Source organism: Dermacentor silvarum, chromosome 4 (genome assembly GCF_013339745.2).
Source record: "Dermacentor silvarum isolate Dsil-2018 chromosome 4, BIME_Dsil_1.4, whole genome shotgun sequence".
In the NCBI taxonomy this organism is placed as follows: domain Eukaryota; kingdom Metazoa; phylum Arthropoda; class Arachnida; order Ixodida; family Ixodidae; genus Dermacentor; species Dermacentor silvarum.
In genome coordinates this window covers 73013693-73033304 of record NC_051157.2, presented here as the reverse complement: position 1 = coordinate 73033304, position 19612 = coordinate 73013693, and the positions used below count along the sequence as shown (strand labels likewise).

General features: G+C 44.9%; 1 protein-coding gene across 2 annotated transcripts in view; it reads left to right on the top strand.

Annotated features, from left to right (window-relative positions):
- The first annotated feature begins 731 nt into the window (after positions 1–731).
- Positions 732–19612, top strand: part of LOC119448697 (adenosine deaminase-like) — a 52123-nt gene continuing 33242 nt past the window's right edge. For both annotated transcript variants that reach the window (XR_007466681.1, XM_037711921.2), the window contains exons 1-6: positions 732–841; positions 5359–5420; positions 7519–7641; positions 11598–11857; positions 14968–15113; positions 19184–19425. Coding sequence is in view for 1 of the 2 variants with exons in the window: in XM_037711921.2 (XP_037567849.2) it covers positions 815–841; positions 5359–5420; positions 7519–7641; positions 11598–11857; positions 14968–15113; positions 19184–19425 (860 nt within the window). In the remaining variant the exon portion in view is untranslated. The remainder of the gene's footprint in view (positions 842–5358; positions 5421–7518; positions 7642–11597; positions 11858–14967; positions 15114–19183; positions 19426–19612) is intronic.

Genomic DNA, 19612 nt, shown 5'->3' with positions numbered 1-19612 from the left:
GCAGGCCGTCGTCAGAGGGTCCTTAGACTTCGCAGTAGTGTGGCGTCGAACGGCGATTGTATTGCCGGTTGCGCATGTCCAGTGTTTTCTCGATCGTCGTAGCTTTCGAGATCGCAACTTTCGGTTGGTGGAAACAACCAAATACAACACGCGTGTAGCAATATTTTTTCTAAGCGTCGAGGTGAGATCGTTACATAGAGATATGACTTTTAGCGTATGTTTTTGTGTAATGAATCGTTTTAGCACTGTTATTTTTTTCTCCACCAAGCACAAGAAAAACTTAGAGGCATGCACCTGAAGTATCTAGAGGGTTTCCTTTTTATATGAGTAACCTCTGCAAACAGACAAACAACCGGCTGGGAAACAACTAGCTGACGACTGTTACCTAAACGGCTATAAGTAACTATAACAACTATTACCGGCGGTACAGTCATGGTGAACGTTTAACAGCGCCATCGCACGAAGAACAAGAGGAGAACGCTTCGCACACGGGTGCTGTACAAGTGTATGAACTCGGCAGTGCCAGCCATAGCCACCGAGATCCATGCATCGCCGCACGATGCGGATGCTTGGCGCCTCATTCTTCTTCCGCAAATAAAATGTTTCCTTAATCGAAAAAAAGTTGTTTTTATTTATAGCTATATGCTAGCAATTTATAGTGTGTGTGCAATGCACAACCCTCAATTTTTGGTTCTTTTGTGGCTTCTAGCTGAGCGGTGCATTCTCGAAGAAGCGGAGATCTCAACGCCTGATCTCGGAGAACGTGCCTTCAGCCACGTCCGTTCTTCGTGCCACCGCCTAGACCACCTTCAAGATGAACATACCCTACCCAAGGTTCAAGGTACGCTTCACAACCGAAGGGCTACTATAGACCAATATTAACTCAATGTATACTGATAGTGTTCTTTCAAAACAGTGACATCAATAATCTTGCGGGATAAAATTAATTAGTAATAAGGGATAATGTGAGTGCCAAACATTGTTTTCTTGAATTCCGCGCCAAAACTACAGTGCCAGCTCATCAGCGTGACCTCCCTGATTGCAATGTATTTTTCTATTATATGGGTCATATTGGCGCATGCGAAGTTCTCGAAACTTGTTAGGTTGAGTTTTGGGTTCTGTTAGAATGTAATTTAGCCCGCCTTTTACGCTAAACAATTGAACGGTAAACAACGGTAAAACAACCATAGACGATGCCAGAATCCATGACGTCCTGGCAATTCGGTGTGGCGGTTGGTGGGGATAGGGAGAAGGGGGTGGTCTGGCAATTAAAGTTCTGACAGTCGGATTCCAATACGAAAACTTCGCTTCGAGAAACATGTTAAGATGACTATTAAAATGTGCGTGTCGTCACATAAGTTGAAAGATTTGGCCTCCAAGGTGACAGAAAAAATGTTTGAGATTAGCACGAAGCGTCAAAGCAACCAATGCGGCTTTCTCAGAAAGCTTCGTAGTTAAGAATTCTTGGTCCAGGGGCTCGGATATGGGCTGTCGGGTGATTTTCCCTTTGACAAAACTTTCTCCACCTTGGGGATGTCCGCAGTACTGATTTGCTTTACTAGTGGCCTCCGAGATCACACTGTCACCATTTTTCTAAATGCGTGCTGGCGCGATCACGGAGGCTGCATTTTACTCTTCGCCTCCGCAGCGCGTCTACACGGCGATTCACGCGGTACAGGTATCGAAGGACCCAATCACGCTAGCCTACGCCCCTCATTGAAATGTACTAGATGTATGAACTGCTAACCACGAAGCTTGACACAAAACTGCTAGGGAAAATCCAACTCTGCAGTCGCTGAGTCACCACGACACTAATTTGTGCAGTGAATGGGAAGTTTCTGCAATTACGCATCTAATCTTCGACGAAGTTCCTTGCAGCTTCTTTTATCGCTCTTTGTGATCAAACGAGTTATGTTCTAGCCCCACAGCATTTCATTGGAGTATTTCAGTATTTCGCATTCACAGATAATTCAGGCCATCGGCGCAATTTCTAGTGCACAAATAAATTGCGATACGTTTGATTACGCGTGCTTCATCAAAATGTGCTTCATAAAAATGAGCTTCAATAATTGTAAGAATTCACAAGGTCATTCGGGGATACAAAATGACTGACGTTTTTTCTTAAGTTCACGCCCTTCTTACCACTCATATGTTGGCTCAGCAGCCACAACAACGGCAAAGGCACAACTCAGCGTCGTGCCAGATTTATCTGACATTTTGATGCGATACATTCTTAGTCTACTACCAGGCATTTTGCGGTAACTAGGTTACCGTTTCCCCTCGTTTCGAGCCTCCTCATAAAAAAAAAGAAAAAAAAAACGAAGAGAAGAGAAAAAAAAAGTTGTGTCCGATGGTGTGATCAAACTAAGGACATCCCGCACAAAAGCATGTTGCGCTACACAATAAGCTCACAGACTATGCCTGCTTCTCTCGTGCCAACACCAGATGGCGCTTTGAGACGAATGACCAGATGCTAGATGCTAGATAAAGAGCACGTATAGTATACCTGATTAAATCAAGCAGGCTAGGTGACTATTTGTCACCTAGCTAAGGGGATGCCATCAAATCATCATCATCATCATAATCATTATCATCATCACCACCACCAATAAAGTTGGCCGAAAATGTAATGAAGTGGTCAAAATTTACCAAGGACTGAAGCAAGGATGTCCTCTGTCTCCATTGTTGTTCACGCTTTATGTTAAGGGCATAGAAAGACGACTGGAAAACAGTGAATTAGGGTTTGATTTGTCATACATGCGTACTGGACAAATGGTGCTACTGAAGGTTCCCTGGACTGATGTATGCGGACGGGGAACGCATACAGTTAGGATGGTAAGGCAAACTTACTACAGTCCTTCGCGTAAATCACGGCGCGCATAGCAACAACACAGAAGTTCACAGGACGATGGAGGTTCGAAGCTCCGATGAAGACCAGCACTCTTGTCAAAACGTTGACTAAATCCAGAGGCCGAATTCACAAAGCTTTACTTTCGTAATTACTCTCCGCCATTGGCCAACCGCCTTCGCTAATAATATATCCAGCATCAGGATTGGCTAAAATTTTCTCTTACGAACAATTTTAGCGTAAGAAGGTTTTGCGAATTCGGGCCCAGATTCCTTGTTCAACCGCTGTCGATCACGCAAAGCAACTTAGAAGTGAGAGCGCACTGCAGTTTTCCCCATAATGTAAAGTTTTAGCGATCGCGCAGGTTGTAACGGAAATAGCTGTAACGCTTCTTCGCCAGAGAAAGATCAATCAGTGATCACACGTGGTCATGCCATTGCCGTCGGCGTCATATCATTCGTCGTCGTCTTGCTGCTGTCATCACAGACATGCTCGCGTCACATACGAGCTCGGGTCACATACATGATTGCGTTACACGCACCCAATTGCTCTGCCTTACACAAACACGTTCGTCTGTCTGGTGACGCTTTTCAGAAAGCCAAACGATGCTGTATAGCCAGTTACCAACAAAATTTCCCGCATGACATCGATTCACAGAGTGCGTATGACCTTCATAATTTTAGCGTGAAACTCGTTGCGGCCGGACCGGCTGTGTGACCGAACAGATCAAAGCGCGGAGGCCACTACTGCTTTGCACCGGCAATGACGCTCGTGCGATACCGGACGACTGTTCGGCTGATAACGCCGTCAGATCGTCATGCGCATTTCCGTCAGCGTCGCGTTGACACGTAGTATGTTCTGAAATTAAAATTAAATTATGGGGTTTTACGTGCCAAAACCACGATCTGATTATGAGGCACGCCGTAGTGGCGGACTCGGGAATAATTCGGACGGACCACCAGGGCTTCTTTACTCTGCCCCTAAATCTAAGTACACGGGTGCTTTCGCATTTCGCCTCCACCGAAATGCGGCCGCCGTGGCTGGGATTCGATCCCGCGACCTCGTGCTTAGCAGCCCAACACTATAGCCACTAAGCGACCACGGCGGGTACATAGTATATTCTTAACACTGCTTTCAGTTGACTCGCACTACGCCGTCTGTAGGATACACTGAGAGTTCATCTCGGTTTTGCACATACTCATGCTTTCAGTGGTAATATTAGATTGAAAGACGCATGCTGATAACACAATTTTAGGATATTGCTTTGTCGGTTTAAATATGTGAGAAACTTGAGAAAATTATTTAGCTAAAGCTGCACAGCTTGCCGTATCAAGTATGAGGGTCGGGCGAGAAGGGAAGTGTCTAACAATCCGAAATCGTCGGCATCCTGTGGGCGTAGATTGCGATTAGGCTTAAGGCGAATTCACTGTTTTTTATTGGCAACAGTGCCTCGTATATACATTGAATGTGCATAATGATAACTCATTTCGGTGTTTGTCGCTAAATATTGCAATGTATAAATATGTAATCCCATCAGTCCCCCATTCATTGTACACGTATTCATATTTGTGACACAAGTTGAAGGTACGTGTTGTTTTGTCGGTGTTTTTTTTATTATGTAAGTCTATGTGAGTCTATATAAGTCAAGCTTTTGGTATTTGCTGTGCAATTACAGTGCATCGGATTTGCATCTTCAAGGTCTTGTACTAGTGTACAGTGAATTGTACTGTTATTGTAGTTTAATCGTCACTGTAGAAATAACCTTTTTCTAAACACATTGAACAACGCCATTCTCAGTTGTGTTTGTTCATATATGTGTATCGAGTTTGTCAAACTGCATGCGCAATGAGTTGTAATCATTGTATACACCTGTATAAATATATGTATATGATATACCTGTGCCTAGGGGTGAATAAATTTACTTTTTATAGCTTCAAGTGGGCAATAAAGAATACTCCACTGACTTAATTCCCAGATTAGTGCGAACTGCAATTAAGAGCCGCGCCTTGCGGGTGTCAGAGGAAGGTTCCTCTTGCTGTGCATGGCTCAACTCAACTGAACATTCTTTTTTTTTGTTGCCAATTCAAGGCGCATGGACACGGCGAAAATGACGGATTCTTAGAATAGTCTCGACCACACGGCATCAGTTCGTGCAGTCGCCAGCAACTGTCGGCTTTGTCAACGTAGTTCGTCTTTTTGTCGTGAACATGCAATAGGCATGCCGATCTTGCTTTCTTGGTAAAAATGCCCATATGTGACGTTTCAAAAGCTCAGCCGACTAGTTTACAAGCATCGCTTAAACCTTTTTCTGCGTTCTCCTGTGTTTGGTCGCAGACATATGATTGGTTTGTCTGCGCTGCTGGAGGTAAACGCGTGGGAGTTAGTTCAAAACGCTTACACGAGTACACTTTCACGCCTAGCAAATTACGACACGTTCTCATAAAAGACTTCACATGACCACACGCTGGCGTTATTGATAGCGCGCGATGACATAATGTTTCTTTCGCCAGGTTATGCTGCATACTCACTTGGACGGCCACATACGCCATACGACGATCATGGAGTACGCAAAGTAAGGGCTGCTTCTCTCTGACGTTTTCGCGTGCAGTCGCTCAGAAGCTGCCGAAGTGTCGTGGATACAAAGCGCTGGCGAACTCCACCAAATTGTTGCTGCAGTGACGATTTCTCTACCAATTTTAATCATTTAGTCTATTTTTGAAACAATCGTTATGTGGCAACAGAAAGCGTTTGGGTTACTTTCGACCCATAGAAAGGTATCCTTTGTAAGAAAACACGTGATGATTGAATTAGTTGAGACAACGAAACTTAGTCATCAGGCTAATGTGCGAAGTAGAAAAAGGAAAGTAAGTCCATGCGTAAATAATTATGTACGAGTTCAACACAGCAAAGTTCCAAACAGAAGTGAGGCATGCGAGGATTGGCAAGTTTGTTGGATATGTCAACGAAGCAAACAAGAAAAAAAAAGATACATCGCAGCCTTTCGCCTAGTGTAGTTGGTAGATATTTGAGTGTGCAACGATAACTAAGACGCAGACGTTGTAATTACGCAGAAGAGCAATGCGGATAGTTAACATGTTTTATTTTGGCACCGCACTGACTCCATTGGGAGAGCGAGATGCGAATGGGAAAGCGTATTAAATTGACAATTTGCAAGAATGATGCAACGCATGATATAGGGTGCTTTACAACAATAAACTCTCGTCCACAGACTATCAGGGAAAAAAACATAGTCCATGATGCATATAGCTAACTTGCAGGGTTTGGGGCTCAGGGGCGCTATAACGTTAAAGATATTTCAAACTGTTTTTACACTGTTTTTGCAATCATCCCTCCCCGATTGGTCAAACATTTTTCCGGCCAACCCCATATCGCCTGTCTGTCACGCGACGTCGCGACAACCGCGAAAACACCCCATCTAACATGACGTGACCACACTGATTACGTATAAGATAGACCGAACAAGAAGACCATAATCCTCAGCTATTGGTAAAACGTTTTCGGGCTGCCCCCACTTCGCCAGTCTGTCACGCGACGACACAAAATTGAGAAAACTCAGCACGCCAAAGTGACGTGCATTACTATGCCGAACAAAACTGAATTTTTTTCCCGTTATATCCGGAGACTTCTCCATTCCCAAAGGAATAGATGATGTCTGCCCACCGATCGCTATGGCACTGGATACTCGGAGCTGCCGGGAATAATTTATTTTTTTTGTGTATAACAATTTTTGCGTGCCAGTATAGCGTGATCGAGCCCTATCGACACATTGACGACATCGCTATGCCAACTCTTCTTCACTGAGGGTCCGTTTTAGCGAAATCTTTAACATTCCCTTGCACGCTGTCGCAATTTTCAACCAGCAAAAGCTAGCTAAGCAAGGGGAAGCTGACCAATCGCAGTCGCCGGCACCACCTTCCTCATCCAGTTATCTACTTTCGCTGCACTATATCTCGGCCCCACCGAAATGCTCTCCACTTCTGCGTGCTCCTTGCCTCTTGTCGGCCAATTAGATAAGAAAAGCATATCAAAGTAGGCGATGCTATTCGCTTTGAAAGCAAGCAAAAGTGACCTCTAAACGAGAAGAGTGTTTGATTAGGTTGTTGAAACAGCGCTGCCGGTCACCACCCGATGCCTGTGTCGGTGGTTACATAAGTTTGACGTTAAGAGATCGGAATAAAAACAGATTGGAATAGTTTTACGTTATAGGGCCCCGGGTAAACAGTGGGAAATTCCATAACAAAAGCGAAGCAAGTTAAGATTGGCAAGTGAGTTGATTAATGGTAACTAATTGAACATCCTGGCCTTTATGACAGCCGAAACTTCGCACTCCCCCATACTCTGCGGGAGTTCATTTGTGGTAAAGGAAATTGAATGAGAACGATACATACCTTCTCGGTGGAGGAACACGTGCAAGGGAACTACTACTACATGTAGTACATGCATGCTCGCGACTTTTTGGTTGGAAAACAGCCTTGCAGGGCAGCCTACTTGCAGAATTTTGCAGATTGTCTATTGGAATAGTTACTTCGTAGACATGGTGCGGACACGGTGCTCTTTATTGCAGGCGAACAGCGTAATGGAGAAACATTAAGCCCATAGGCTGCATCAGCCACAAATTGTCAAAATGTTTACACCTAATTTTCTTACAGGAAGAAGAAAATCGATCTCGGCTATGCCAACCTTCAAGACTGCTTGAGGAAAACAAGGCCAGTTAATCCCAGCACACTCCAGAACTACCTGAAGGAGATGCCCAACTTCCTGAGAGTCATTGTGTAAGCATCGTCGCTAACGTTCCGCATTCGCGGGCTCGGTTCTTGCTGTCCAATAATTGTGCTGCGACCACAGGCAACGGGGATTATGGTCGGGCATATTTGGCAGCGCGTCGCTGCACGAACGAGCTAGCACTTTAGAGTTCCGTAAGAAGACGTCGCAGCAGAGGCATTCGTGGTACTTGTAGGCAGGTAATGTCATACGTACGCGAGCGTGCCAGCTAGGCCCCTCCCTTCGCGAATACGGGACCTGACAGTAGTGTTTCGAATTTCCTGCGATGTTTCGCAATATTTTTGGAAACGGAAATATAAAAGCGTGAAAACACTGGACACACTAAGGAGACACACTAAGCTTAGAGCGCTGCGTGTGTGTCCCTTACTGTATGACTATGGAATGTGTCCTCGCGTTGTGCTACTTCTGTTTAAGAACAAAAACGCCGTATCAACCAGCTCAAGTCGCTACCCTCCTAAAGTTTAGCAATAGTTTAATGGCAGTACGGTAGGTGGTCTTTCGGGTGGCTAAGGGATTCTCGTCATAGCTCGATTTATTGCACAGGAGAGCACGGCGAGCTGCGCGGCATCTTTTGTCGTTTACGCCGTTTTCGAAGATTATCTCGAGCCAGTAATTTGAGAAGAAAAAAGATAACAACTTGGATGACGGTTAAGCTTCATCTTTAAGAGTGGAACGCGAAAGCATTCAAACATCCCCGACTGCTTCTCACGCTTCCCGGCAACTGCAGCTTATGTAACCGCAATGTTTACTGGAAATCACTGGCGGCGAACGCTATGCACGAAGACGAGCTTTCTGGTAGAAACGCGGCGTCTTGCGTACGAGGGCCAATCCTGGAGGTAGTGCATAGTCGCGCTAAATAAATTGCATCATTTCCAGGTTTCTGTTATCGTTTTGCACTTATAATATTTCACTGTAAGAAGATTTCACATAAAAGGCATGGCCGTTGGTGTTTTGTTTCATGACATTTGTGTGTGGGCTGTCATTCTTAAAATTCCGAGGAATAACTTTGTCAAGAATGAAAGACAAAGTACGAAGGACTTTAGTGACAGAATGGTGTGGTAATATAGCCCGTATATATAGCGCATATCATATAGCAAGGCGTGACATGGACATATACCTAAATATATACGGGAATTTTCGCTCACGGGACGCCAACGTCGGCATCGGCCGACACCGACACCATATTTTCAGCGACACAGGGCCCTGAACGCGGTCGCGTTAAAATAGCTCGCGACAAGACACACAACGGGATTCACGGGCTCCCAGTTCGCAGAATTTAGCACGCATGTAGCGTAATTTAAACATTTCTTCTGCTTTACTAAAAAAGAAAAAAAGAGAAAAAAAGGTAAATGAGCAGGTGCGTATGACGCAATCAGTAGGCGCGCATGCATTATTGGACGATGAGCAGGCTTTTTCTTTAAACTTAAGTTGCTGTGAGCGCTTTAATATTGGACGTTTTCTCGTAGAATGCATGTCACTGGAAGTTTTGTCAGAATACACAGCCCACTGGTTGTTCGAGGAAGGCTTACTACGAGGAGCGGAGTTGGCCATTCTGCGCATCTACATTCCTTCATCGTCTTTTAACTTGACATAAAATGTGCGAAGAAAGAACACTATTGTAGTGCACACCACTACTGAGATGGTAAATAATTCTTGTAATTCTCAAGAGCCTTCATCCAATGCCGACGCGATGGGAATAAACCTGCCGGGTGGGTACAAATAAGATGAAGTTGGAAAACATTTTACTGCCAAGGAAACGCCCACAAGGAGAATTTCGTTGCCGATCTAACAACATATTGGTTATCCGGCAGCCAAAAGCAGACATAGCAAAACCATGTAATAACAATCCACAACACAAAGCAGAAACTTAGCCCAGTAAGCCTGCTCATTCCTTCGTTAGGGAGGGGAGGCAAGACTTTAGAACAACAACATAATTATAAAACAACGCCAGGGACACAGACAGCGAAACAAACAACATGAAGATGCGTTTTATAATTATGTTACTACACATAATTAGTTACTCCACCAACTGTCCCTACTTTAGAAGTACAACAGACAAGCGATGTAAAATTTTAGCCACTGAAGAGACCTGTTACGCGATATTATTTATTTCACCATTCTCTGTTTTTTTTTTCTTTGCCTAGTAAATGTAAACGGGCTACCTTTCACGTGCAAGTCTTTGTCATAGGTCAAGCGTGGCGCATATTTTCCGAGGAAGGAGTGCTTGCACTATGGACCAGACCGTATGTTTTAGCACGGTCATTATCAAACATTCATTTCATTTACATTCGGATAATGATGTTTAATAAAGTTTTGTTCAAATTGCGATTCACATTTAGTGCGAACATTGAACGACGTATGTGTAACGTTTCTCAGCACATCAAAGAGCCCGCGAACAAGCGTACTTCTGTAGCCATCATTGATCCACTGTGGAGGTCACGGATCCGCTGTAGAGCTTCACATTTCGTACGATAGATGGCGACGTCGTTGCTGGAGGTCGGCGACTATAACGCATGAACTTATTTGAAATGAAACGCTGAGATTTTGTGAGTTGATCTCTCGCCGTCGACCATAACACATGAACTTATTTGAAATCAACCGCTGAGATTTTGTGACTTGATCTCTCGCCGTCGTCCCTGTGCTCAGTGCACACTGGGTGTGTGAGCTAGAAGCTTAAAATCAAGCAGTATTCCCGCAAGTTATAGCAAGAGCAGATGTGTATGCCATCATAATTAGTCTATGGTGCATATCGCAATTGCAGGATTGAAGCTGTGTTCACGATACGCCCATTCTTTTGGAATGCTGAGACCATCGTCAGTTTCGATGCATCACTTCCCAAAGTTGCGGGGAAATGCCCTTGCGTCCCATAAACAATTCATCAAAAAGTCTTCGTTGCTTTTCAGTGCTTGTCAGACACTTGCGATAGTGTGTAGTTAACCAAGATACTCGTACCACCCCTTTAAGAAAATCGCGTAATAGAGATGCCACCTTTTCGTCCGTGTAGCAATAGAAAATACGGAGGACGAGCTAAGTACTTGCCTATGCCAAAGCCGATTATTTATTGATTTAATTTCACATCAGTCCACATTATTTAATTTGATTAATTTGACTATATAGTATCAAATCAGCAACCATGGGCTATGAGATACATGGTGTTCATTAAATGTGCGCAGAAATCTAATGGTGCATTCGACTATAGTTCCTACCATGCTCTAACTCAGTTTGCAGCGATGCGGGACCCTCTCGAGATAGGAGGCAGAGAAAGCTTGCCCGAGCCGAGCATGCTGCCAGAGAAATCGGAGTAGCCACGTGATCGTATTTCTATGATCACGTGACCTCGATCACGCTGCCAGGTGGGAGCGCGATCGAGCACTCCGAGCTGAAGCATGGTGCTCTAAACGGACCAGGAGATTACGTTTGCGATAACACTCGACTTCGACCAACCGAATGTATACCGTACCGCGAGAGCACTTACTTCACAGCGCTCGAAAGCGGCCAGTCGAATGTATGCCTATAAGTATACACGAGCGTTTCTTGGATACCGCCCGCAAGTCTGTATGTTACTGGATACCGCAAATCTGTACGTTGACGCGGCATTCAGGACTGTGAGGTCAACTCGCAGCATTTGAAATGCACTGGCCGGTTATTTATAGCCCGTGACGAAACGACTTGCATCACATAAACTAAAGTCATTGTTTCCCGGAAAGTGGCAACAAAGACGTAGCTAAGCCAACAGCATCTATGATCGTCCGTCCATGTGGCTTGAAATGAGAGGTAAATGTCTTGGTTATTGCTCGTTGTTCAATTTCGAAAAAAAAAGTAGGAACCGATGTTTCGTATAGCGGATAGCCCGTTTACAGCGGTTAGATTGCGTAGCGCAAAAGAGGTGACGCTACCGGCTCCGCGACTCCCTACGATGCCTTCCTTTCTGCTTACAATTGCGCAGTGGCGATCGTGATGCATTGACGCGGATTGCGTACGAGGCCGCCGTGGACCAGGCCAACTGCGGCGTCATCTACAGCGAGATGCGCCTGTTCGCCCAAATGATGAGCAGCAGCATGTCGAGCCTGCCCAAGGGCTCGGGCCCCATGACCCTCAACACGACGCGGGAGGTGGTCGACGCCACGCTTGCGGGATTCAAAAAGGCCGAGGAGGAGTGCGGCATCAAGGCACGTCTCGTGCTCGCCTGCTTCAGAGACAAGCCCGGTGAGAACGACAATCTACTCATAGTGTGAGCGCTCGTTATGCGGCTCTTCACCCTTTTCATTGCACAAAGGTTGTAAATGACTGACGCTGATGCTTCTACTTCAGTTTCCGAAAATTATTCATCGGCACTTATATTCCTTTCAATATGCTCACCAGAAAGTGAAATGCACCCCTCCCACCGTTTCTGCCAAGCCTAGATAACGTAAGTGAAGTCATCTATTGCCACCTTCTTAGAAAATCACCTCCAATGTCTTAATTGCGCCTTGTTTCACGTATTGTTCCGTGTTAAACAATATCCTTTGTTTACTATTCTCCGAAGCATCGCAACGATCCCCTTACCCGTCCGACAGTCCAGATGCGGCACTCTTCGACTATATTACGTACCTCTCTACAAATTGACATTGCTTTGATATGGAACAAGGTGTAGTATAAGGACATTGGAGGCAATTTAGAAGCACGTGGAAAATAGCTGGGCTAATGTTATCTAGGTTTGGTAGAAACTGTGGGACGCGTGCATCTCACTTACTGGGGAGCATAAAAAAAGGGATAAAAGTGTTGATGAATAATTTTCAGAAATAAAGATTTCAGAGCATCTGTCTCAGTCTTTATTGAACAACCCTCGTAGATAATCATCATTATCACTGACCTTTTCCCCTACTCTCACAGGTTCCATCTAGGAGCCGGCGAATAAAAGCGTTGGTTCGGCCTCTGTCGTGCGAGAGATACTGGAATCGATACCCGATACCTCCACCCCTTGTAAGACAGGGGTCGAACCAACACCTTTAATCGGCGGCTCCCAGACAGAGCCCGTGGGAGTACGTCAGAATGTCCATGATAACCCTGATAATATACAATGAAAATAATGAACATAATGAGCACTTACAATATTTATGAATTTGACCTGGTACCCATAGGGGTGCACGCATAGGGCTGCAGGTGCCTTCATCTGTTTTTCTTTGATTGTAATGCGGTGCCGGTGCTTTGCCGTAGGTAGACAGGTTCATATCGCACCTTGCTGTGGACTTCTTCAAGAAGGAAAAAAAAAAGCAGATCCGACGCACATGTTGGAATCTAAGTGAAAGTGAAGCTTTATGGAAGCGGCTAATTAGGTGCTTTACTACTAAATGCGAAGCGTGCAATTGTCTTTATTTTTTCAATGTTAATGTTTATGCACCACAAAGTTCACATCCTATACCAAAATTGATGCATGCTGCGAGACGTCCATGCTCGTGCGAGAATAAATACGATGCAGAATGTTTGCCTAGGAAGAATTTATTAATTAATTAATTAATTAATTTATTTGTTTATTTATGTATTTATACTGTAGCCTATACACGGCTATTGGGGGAGTGGGAGTGGTTTAAAAAATAGTAATATCGAAAGAAAGTGCATTAACAAAAAAAAAAAAAAAATAAAGGAGAAGACAAGTACAAGAAAACTATGCAGATACCCCGCACTGTGGGAATCGATGTTATGCGAATCATCTGGCAGATCGTTTGGGGTTCTGCAAAGCGTTGCCAGATGGACCAGCGTGTTTGTGTAGGGCGAGCAATTGTGCGTATGATGCGAGATTGTGCGTGTGTGTGTGTGACAACAGGAGCAAGGCGACGATAGCAGCGACAAAGATGGTACAGAAACGACTGCGATGGCACGACTACTGATTTTTTTTTTTTTTTGTACTCTCGTGAAGAAACGTTGCAACCCGTTCTGTGGTTCAGAACATTGATTTACCTAATCTTAGCACTTTTGGATTCAATCGTTCTTGTAACGCTGTTTATTATAGTTTATCCTTCTAAAATTCGAAGCAGTCGATTGTTTTCCAAACACATCAAGGCAATAGACAGTTTTAGTATAGCGTAAAGCGGCGAACGCAAAGAGTTAGCGTTAGCGTTGCGTGCACCACCCTGCGCATGTGCTGTACGTAAACGTAGCCAGAACTCTTACGTACGTACACTATTTCCGGAATATACCGTTCAACGCTAACGCACGCAAGGGATTCCGTACGTAGGGCAAGATGGCGGCGCCTGTTGAAGCGAGAGCCGTCCACTTCGGATCTATCGAGTCGTCGGCCTGCACTGTTCGGCTCATTCGTTCCCCAGTAATGCTCGTGTTTGCTTTAGATTTGTGTGATGAGCCAGCGGCGTACAGGTGACAAATGGGCGTTGTTTCGATATACGTTCTCGATTAGCGGCGCAGTAGGCTTAACGAGAGTGTTGCTCATGTTTGCTGTAACCGCCTCGAGATGGCGCCCAAGTGTATTTGCGTTAGCGTTAACGTTTTGCTCTGTTCCCCTATTCTAAAGCACTATACCTTGTACCGCGCAGTACAGCCTTTCTTTGCGCTTAGCGTTGCGTCGCACGCTAACTCTAACGCAAGTGTTTTACACTATACTAAAACTAACTAAACTATCTACGAACATGAGTAATCATTACGAATTCTTGCATTTATAACGCAATCTATTGCGTTGAATACGATCAACTTGCAAAGTCACAGATCTGTTCGAAACCACAAGAGCGGCGTTCAGGCAAATCCATGCGTTTTCTTGATTCCCATGGTGGCAGAATAGTCATGTCTGCAGCTCCAGAGGACACTAGTGACAGATTTCCCACTGGTAATTTTTGTAGCAAACTATATGGGTCCGCTTTTGCTGTCTTTCATATGTCCCACTACATGATCCGTATCTGTGCAGTATTTGGCTGTGCATGCTATCTCAGTCTTCTAATTAAATCTTACCGCATGCAGAATGTGCAAAAAAGTGCCCATACACGAGCTCTCCGTAAAGAAAAAAAAGTTGTTCTTTATGCGATTTGGACACACCAAGAAACGTAGAAATTAGGAACCAGGCATGTAACAGTGCCAAGGGCTATATTAAACGATTGGGAGCATCAAATGCAATCTCGATGCGAAATTTGAGTAAGGACTTAGCAGCGGTAACCACAAAACCTTTGTTTTTCTTCTACTGATTTTAGGAGAAAAGCGCTCGTCTCCAGGTTTTAAGATTCATTTATACTGGTATCACATCGAAAGGCAGTACATATATGGCTGCTTTGCGCCTGCCCGCGGGATGTGCGGCTTTTTTCGTGCGACGGGTGCGGGTTTGTTTCACGCAGAGTGGGCTGACGAGGTTGTGACCCTGTGCCAGGAGTACAAAGGCAAAGGAGTTGTCGGCATGGACGTGTGCGGAGTTTTCGCCCCGAAGCAGACCGAAAAGGAGGGCGAGGAGATCCTCCATCCGCAGGTCATCAGCGCCTTCAAGGTGACCTTGGCTCTCAAATAACAGGCGTCGAGCGGCCTGCGTAGACCAAAAACCACGCAGGACGTGTGGTACTTATGACAGGTTTCTAGCGTTGTAAAAGCGGCGCGCCCTATCTCGCGCGGCGCTATGGCTCCCTGTATATTAGGATGCGAATTGCGTTTCATAGAGCGGAACGCCTTTAGGAAGCGGGAACAGCGCCGGTGTCGAGTGGCGGGATATAAATGCCCCCGATGCCTCGTGCAGGATTCGGCCGTGTTAACGACAATTTAGTGAACGAGAGCGTTGACGAGGGCTAGCAGGTACATATCGGAGTCGAAACAGCGCGAATGAGCGGGACAAAGCAAGAACACGAATGACAAGTCGTTTGTGTTCTTGCTTTGCCCTGTTATTTCTCACTGTTTTAACTCCGGTGTCGAATTCGCCTTGGCACGTAGAATTACACACCGCAATCGTGGTAGCCACATTGGTTCGCGTTGTTTCACCCTTATGTATAAATACTTGCTAGGCGCGAACTGCTGATGTTTGTAAACCTCCTAAAGAACGGTGATCAAAGTTGACTTCTCCACAAGAGGAGACTTTGTGAGGTGAAGCCCGCTTGGGTGATCTTTTTAGAGACTTGCATACAGGGGTGTCTCTGCGAAGATGTTAAGTAATATTTTAAAAACAGCCGCTTTGAAATAAAAGGACGGCTCCTCTGAAGGCATGCGGTCAGTGGTGGCGGCCACGAGATGATGGGTGATACATGCCACTTAGTCGCTAATTAACAGAAATGAATTAACTTTTAAACTTTCAATTTCAGCGGGCTCATCGTAATTGAGAAATTTAAGTGAGCTGTCCGTACAAGCCATATCAACGTTTGGATCTGGAAAAATGCAGTTACCCGCGAAAGTGTGGCACGACGAATTCCGGCTATAAGATCGCGCGGTACCGAAACCGGGAGGCTGCAGCAAGCGCAAAGAAGCGCCCCTCGAGCCGACGTTCTGCTTACGTCACCAGTACTTACGTCACCACTTCTCGATGTCGCAGCGTTACTTCTCGCTGCAACAGCGAGAAGCGCGCTGCCGAGGCAGGGAGATAGTGATGTGGATCAGAGAGCAAACGGGAATAGTTGACATTAAGATTATAGTTGACATTAAGAGCAAACAATTGATCTGGGGAGGACACTTAAGGCTTTGGGCAGATAACCGATGGATCATTAGAGTTGCAGAATGAATGCCACGAGAATGGGAAGCGCAATCGAGGACAGCAAAAAATTAGGTGAGGTGATGAAATTAGGAAATTTGCCGGCGGAAGTTGGAATCAGCTAGCTCAAGACAGGGGTACTTGGAGATCGCTGGTAGAGGCCTCCGTCCTGCCGTGGACATAAAAATAGGCTGATGTTGATGATTATGACGCTTATGTCCAAGCGATAACGTAACTGCGGTAAAAATGGCAAGTGCCATAATAACAGAACAAAAAAAATAAATGTGTAAAAGCCTGCGTTTACCCTTGGCCTCGTTTTCTAAGACTGGCGCTCTACCGACTGTAAATTGTACGAGCGAAAGGCTAGGAGGATCACTTAGCTACTGCAGCAACATCCGAGGTGCGTGTGTTTCTGAACACTGACTATGGTTTCAGCGTCTAGTGGTGTGTATTCACACGACAAGTTAAGTAGCAATAAGTTTTTGGCGCAGCAGAAATGCCTTGTTGTAATAGGGCCAGTTGAGTGCTTCCTTTTTACAGACAGCCGTAACCGACATCGAAAACACGTGACGTCAGCCTACTAACCAGTTAAAGCTAACGCGCCAAGGATGACAAGACAGCCTTTAAAGAAATAGGTACACCAACAGAAGCGTTGGCCAGCCTGTCTGAGGCACTTTACGGTTATTTACGGAACTTTTATCTCACAATTGAGTGGTTGTAATTCGTCAGTATTTCGGGGAAATATTACTTCGGTATAATCAGTATAAAATGTTGATGGCATTCTGAAATTCAATTAGGTTCTCTATTTCGCCTAGTTTTCCTTCTAATAAAGAATAAGTAGGATGTGGAATGTTCTATTTGCAAAATATGCTAAAACTTATTTCTGCTGTTTTCGTAAACAGGAACAGAGTATCAAAAATGGTTCACAGTTAAATGTATTCCTCAAGCTTCGCAGACGGGTTCTTTTTCTTCAAGGATAAACATACGTGTATGTAAAGCGCGCGTGGCCATTTCCAAGTCCCGGCACAGTACCACTTCATAAAACCTTTCATAATGTCTGCAACGTTTACATTCTTGGAGCGTGTGTTTAATCAAGTACAGTTTTGTTTTTGCTCAGCTGATCCCATTCGGTCTTCCATTTAGCCATCACTGTATTTCTTGGTGCGATAATCGGGCTTCCCAAACCGGTTTATCCAAACCGGTTTATCTTTTGCATATATAGACAGTGCATCTGCTCTCTCATTGCCTCTCTACCAACCAATAAAACAATGCATGTGCGTCAACTTAAATCTTTGATTGAACCGGCGTTGTGTAACTTCACGCTTATCGGTAGCCGGATGGGACGTATTTCCGAAGTATGAATAATATTTTCGATTTAGAAAAAAATTGAAAATAATTTAAAATACCAATTCTTTTCATTTTCAGATTTCGATTCATATTTTTGACGAATTACGAGAGCAACTAATCTGTTACAGCACCAGGTTATGGTGCTTTTATCAGCTATAACGATACATGCATATTAATCGTATATCCCAGACTGTACATGCGGCCTTCTGACTGAATTTTACCACGTTACCGCCAACTGCATCCTGCGAAATCTTACTTCTCGTGAATCAACCTTTTTAAACATTCAATCCTCGTTAAAACGGACATAAGACTGGACTAAACATAAACTATAGCTTCGATCATATTTGACGGTACCGACTCCCTCACCATGTCTTAAAAGAAGTGGGAAATATTTCTTGTATAATTTGTGTTCGTATATTGTTTATTTATAGCCTGAGAATGGCTTGTTGAGTTTACATTGTGGTAATACCCACCATGTAACTAGCCGACAAGAACTCACATTATTGGAAATAAATAAATTCGTCCGGTGCCGGCTCGTGCCAGTTTGTGATGCTCGATGACTGAAGAGCAGGTTGAATGAGCAAATGATATTGTCAAGTTTTGAACAGTCTGCGCGCCCACACGCCGCTGCCTTGTGGGAGATAATGATAGGCGACCTCAGCTACGGCACGTCATGGCAGGCTATGGCAGTTACGGTGTAGCTCTGGAATTCTGGACGCTTTCGTAGGGCTGCGCCGGGACGTCAGCGCGATTGAACCGCGGACGTCTCTGACAAGCATTTGTTTTATTAACGGGCGCCATTCTTTAGCAGTCGTCATCAACGACGTCATCGGTGTCACATGAAGGCTAAGTACAACGAAACGGTACTCCTCAATTGGTTTTAAATTAGTGGTATAAGCTTTAGAAGCAATTCTCGCAAAGCTACAGGCCTAGAAATTGTCTAATTTTATTACTAGAATCCTTTAAATAGCACCTGAGCAGGCGACGCGCGCACCCGGTGGTTAGCCAGTATGAGGAAAATTGAGCACGTCGTCTCCAAGATTTCTCAGCGCGTCGCGGGCAGCCTTGAGCACCAGCTAATCTTTGAGGTCATGCCGAGTTGCAGCGCTGTTTCTCAACGTTCTGAGTAACTTTGTTTATCAATATTGGTATAAAAAAGAAGCGTCAATTTTCGGGAGCTTTCCCATAGATGCATTCATTCGTATTTCAAATGTAAACTTTTGTACGGAAGTTTGTTCGGATGCTAGGCTGTCCGAAACTATGTTGCATTCGGCCTCTAAAGATACTGTAGCTCATGAACCAGTTGGTTATGTTGCTGACAGACCTCGTGCACACCGATGAGTGCGAGAGCTAGACGGAGTCGGCACATTCGCGTAAGAAATATCGACTTTGTTAACATCTACTCAAGTTTCTCAACATTGCAAATCGTTCGAATACACCAGACGCTAATGAAATGTCCACTAACTGAGAAGAGAGAAGGAGAGAGTCAGGCCATCGGCGCAGGATTTGCACTCGCCGTTTACTCGTTTCCTCTCTGACAGAAAGCGGCAACTCTGGGCGTGCACCGGACGGCTCACGCGGGCGAAGCCGGACCTCCGAGCAACATCGCGCGCGCCATCACGGAGTTGGGGGCCGAGCGCATAGGGCACGGCTACGCAGCCATGCGCGACGGTGGCGACGCCTTCAAGCTGGCTATATCTAAGAACATCCACTTCGAGGTCTGCCCCAACAGCAGCTACCTGACCGGAGCCGTGAAACCGAGCGAGGAACACCCTATGATGGCGTAAGTGTTGCTGCATTTAAACAGAGCTAGAACAGAATACCAGAACAAAACAGAGCATGACAGGACAGGACAGACGTGGGCTTTTTCAAGAGTGAATGTACATAACATAAATACATACATACATACATACATACATACATACATACATACATACATACATACATACATACATACATACATACATAGC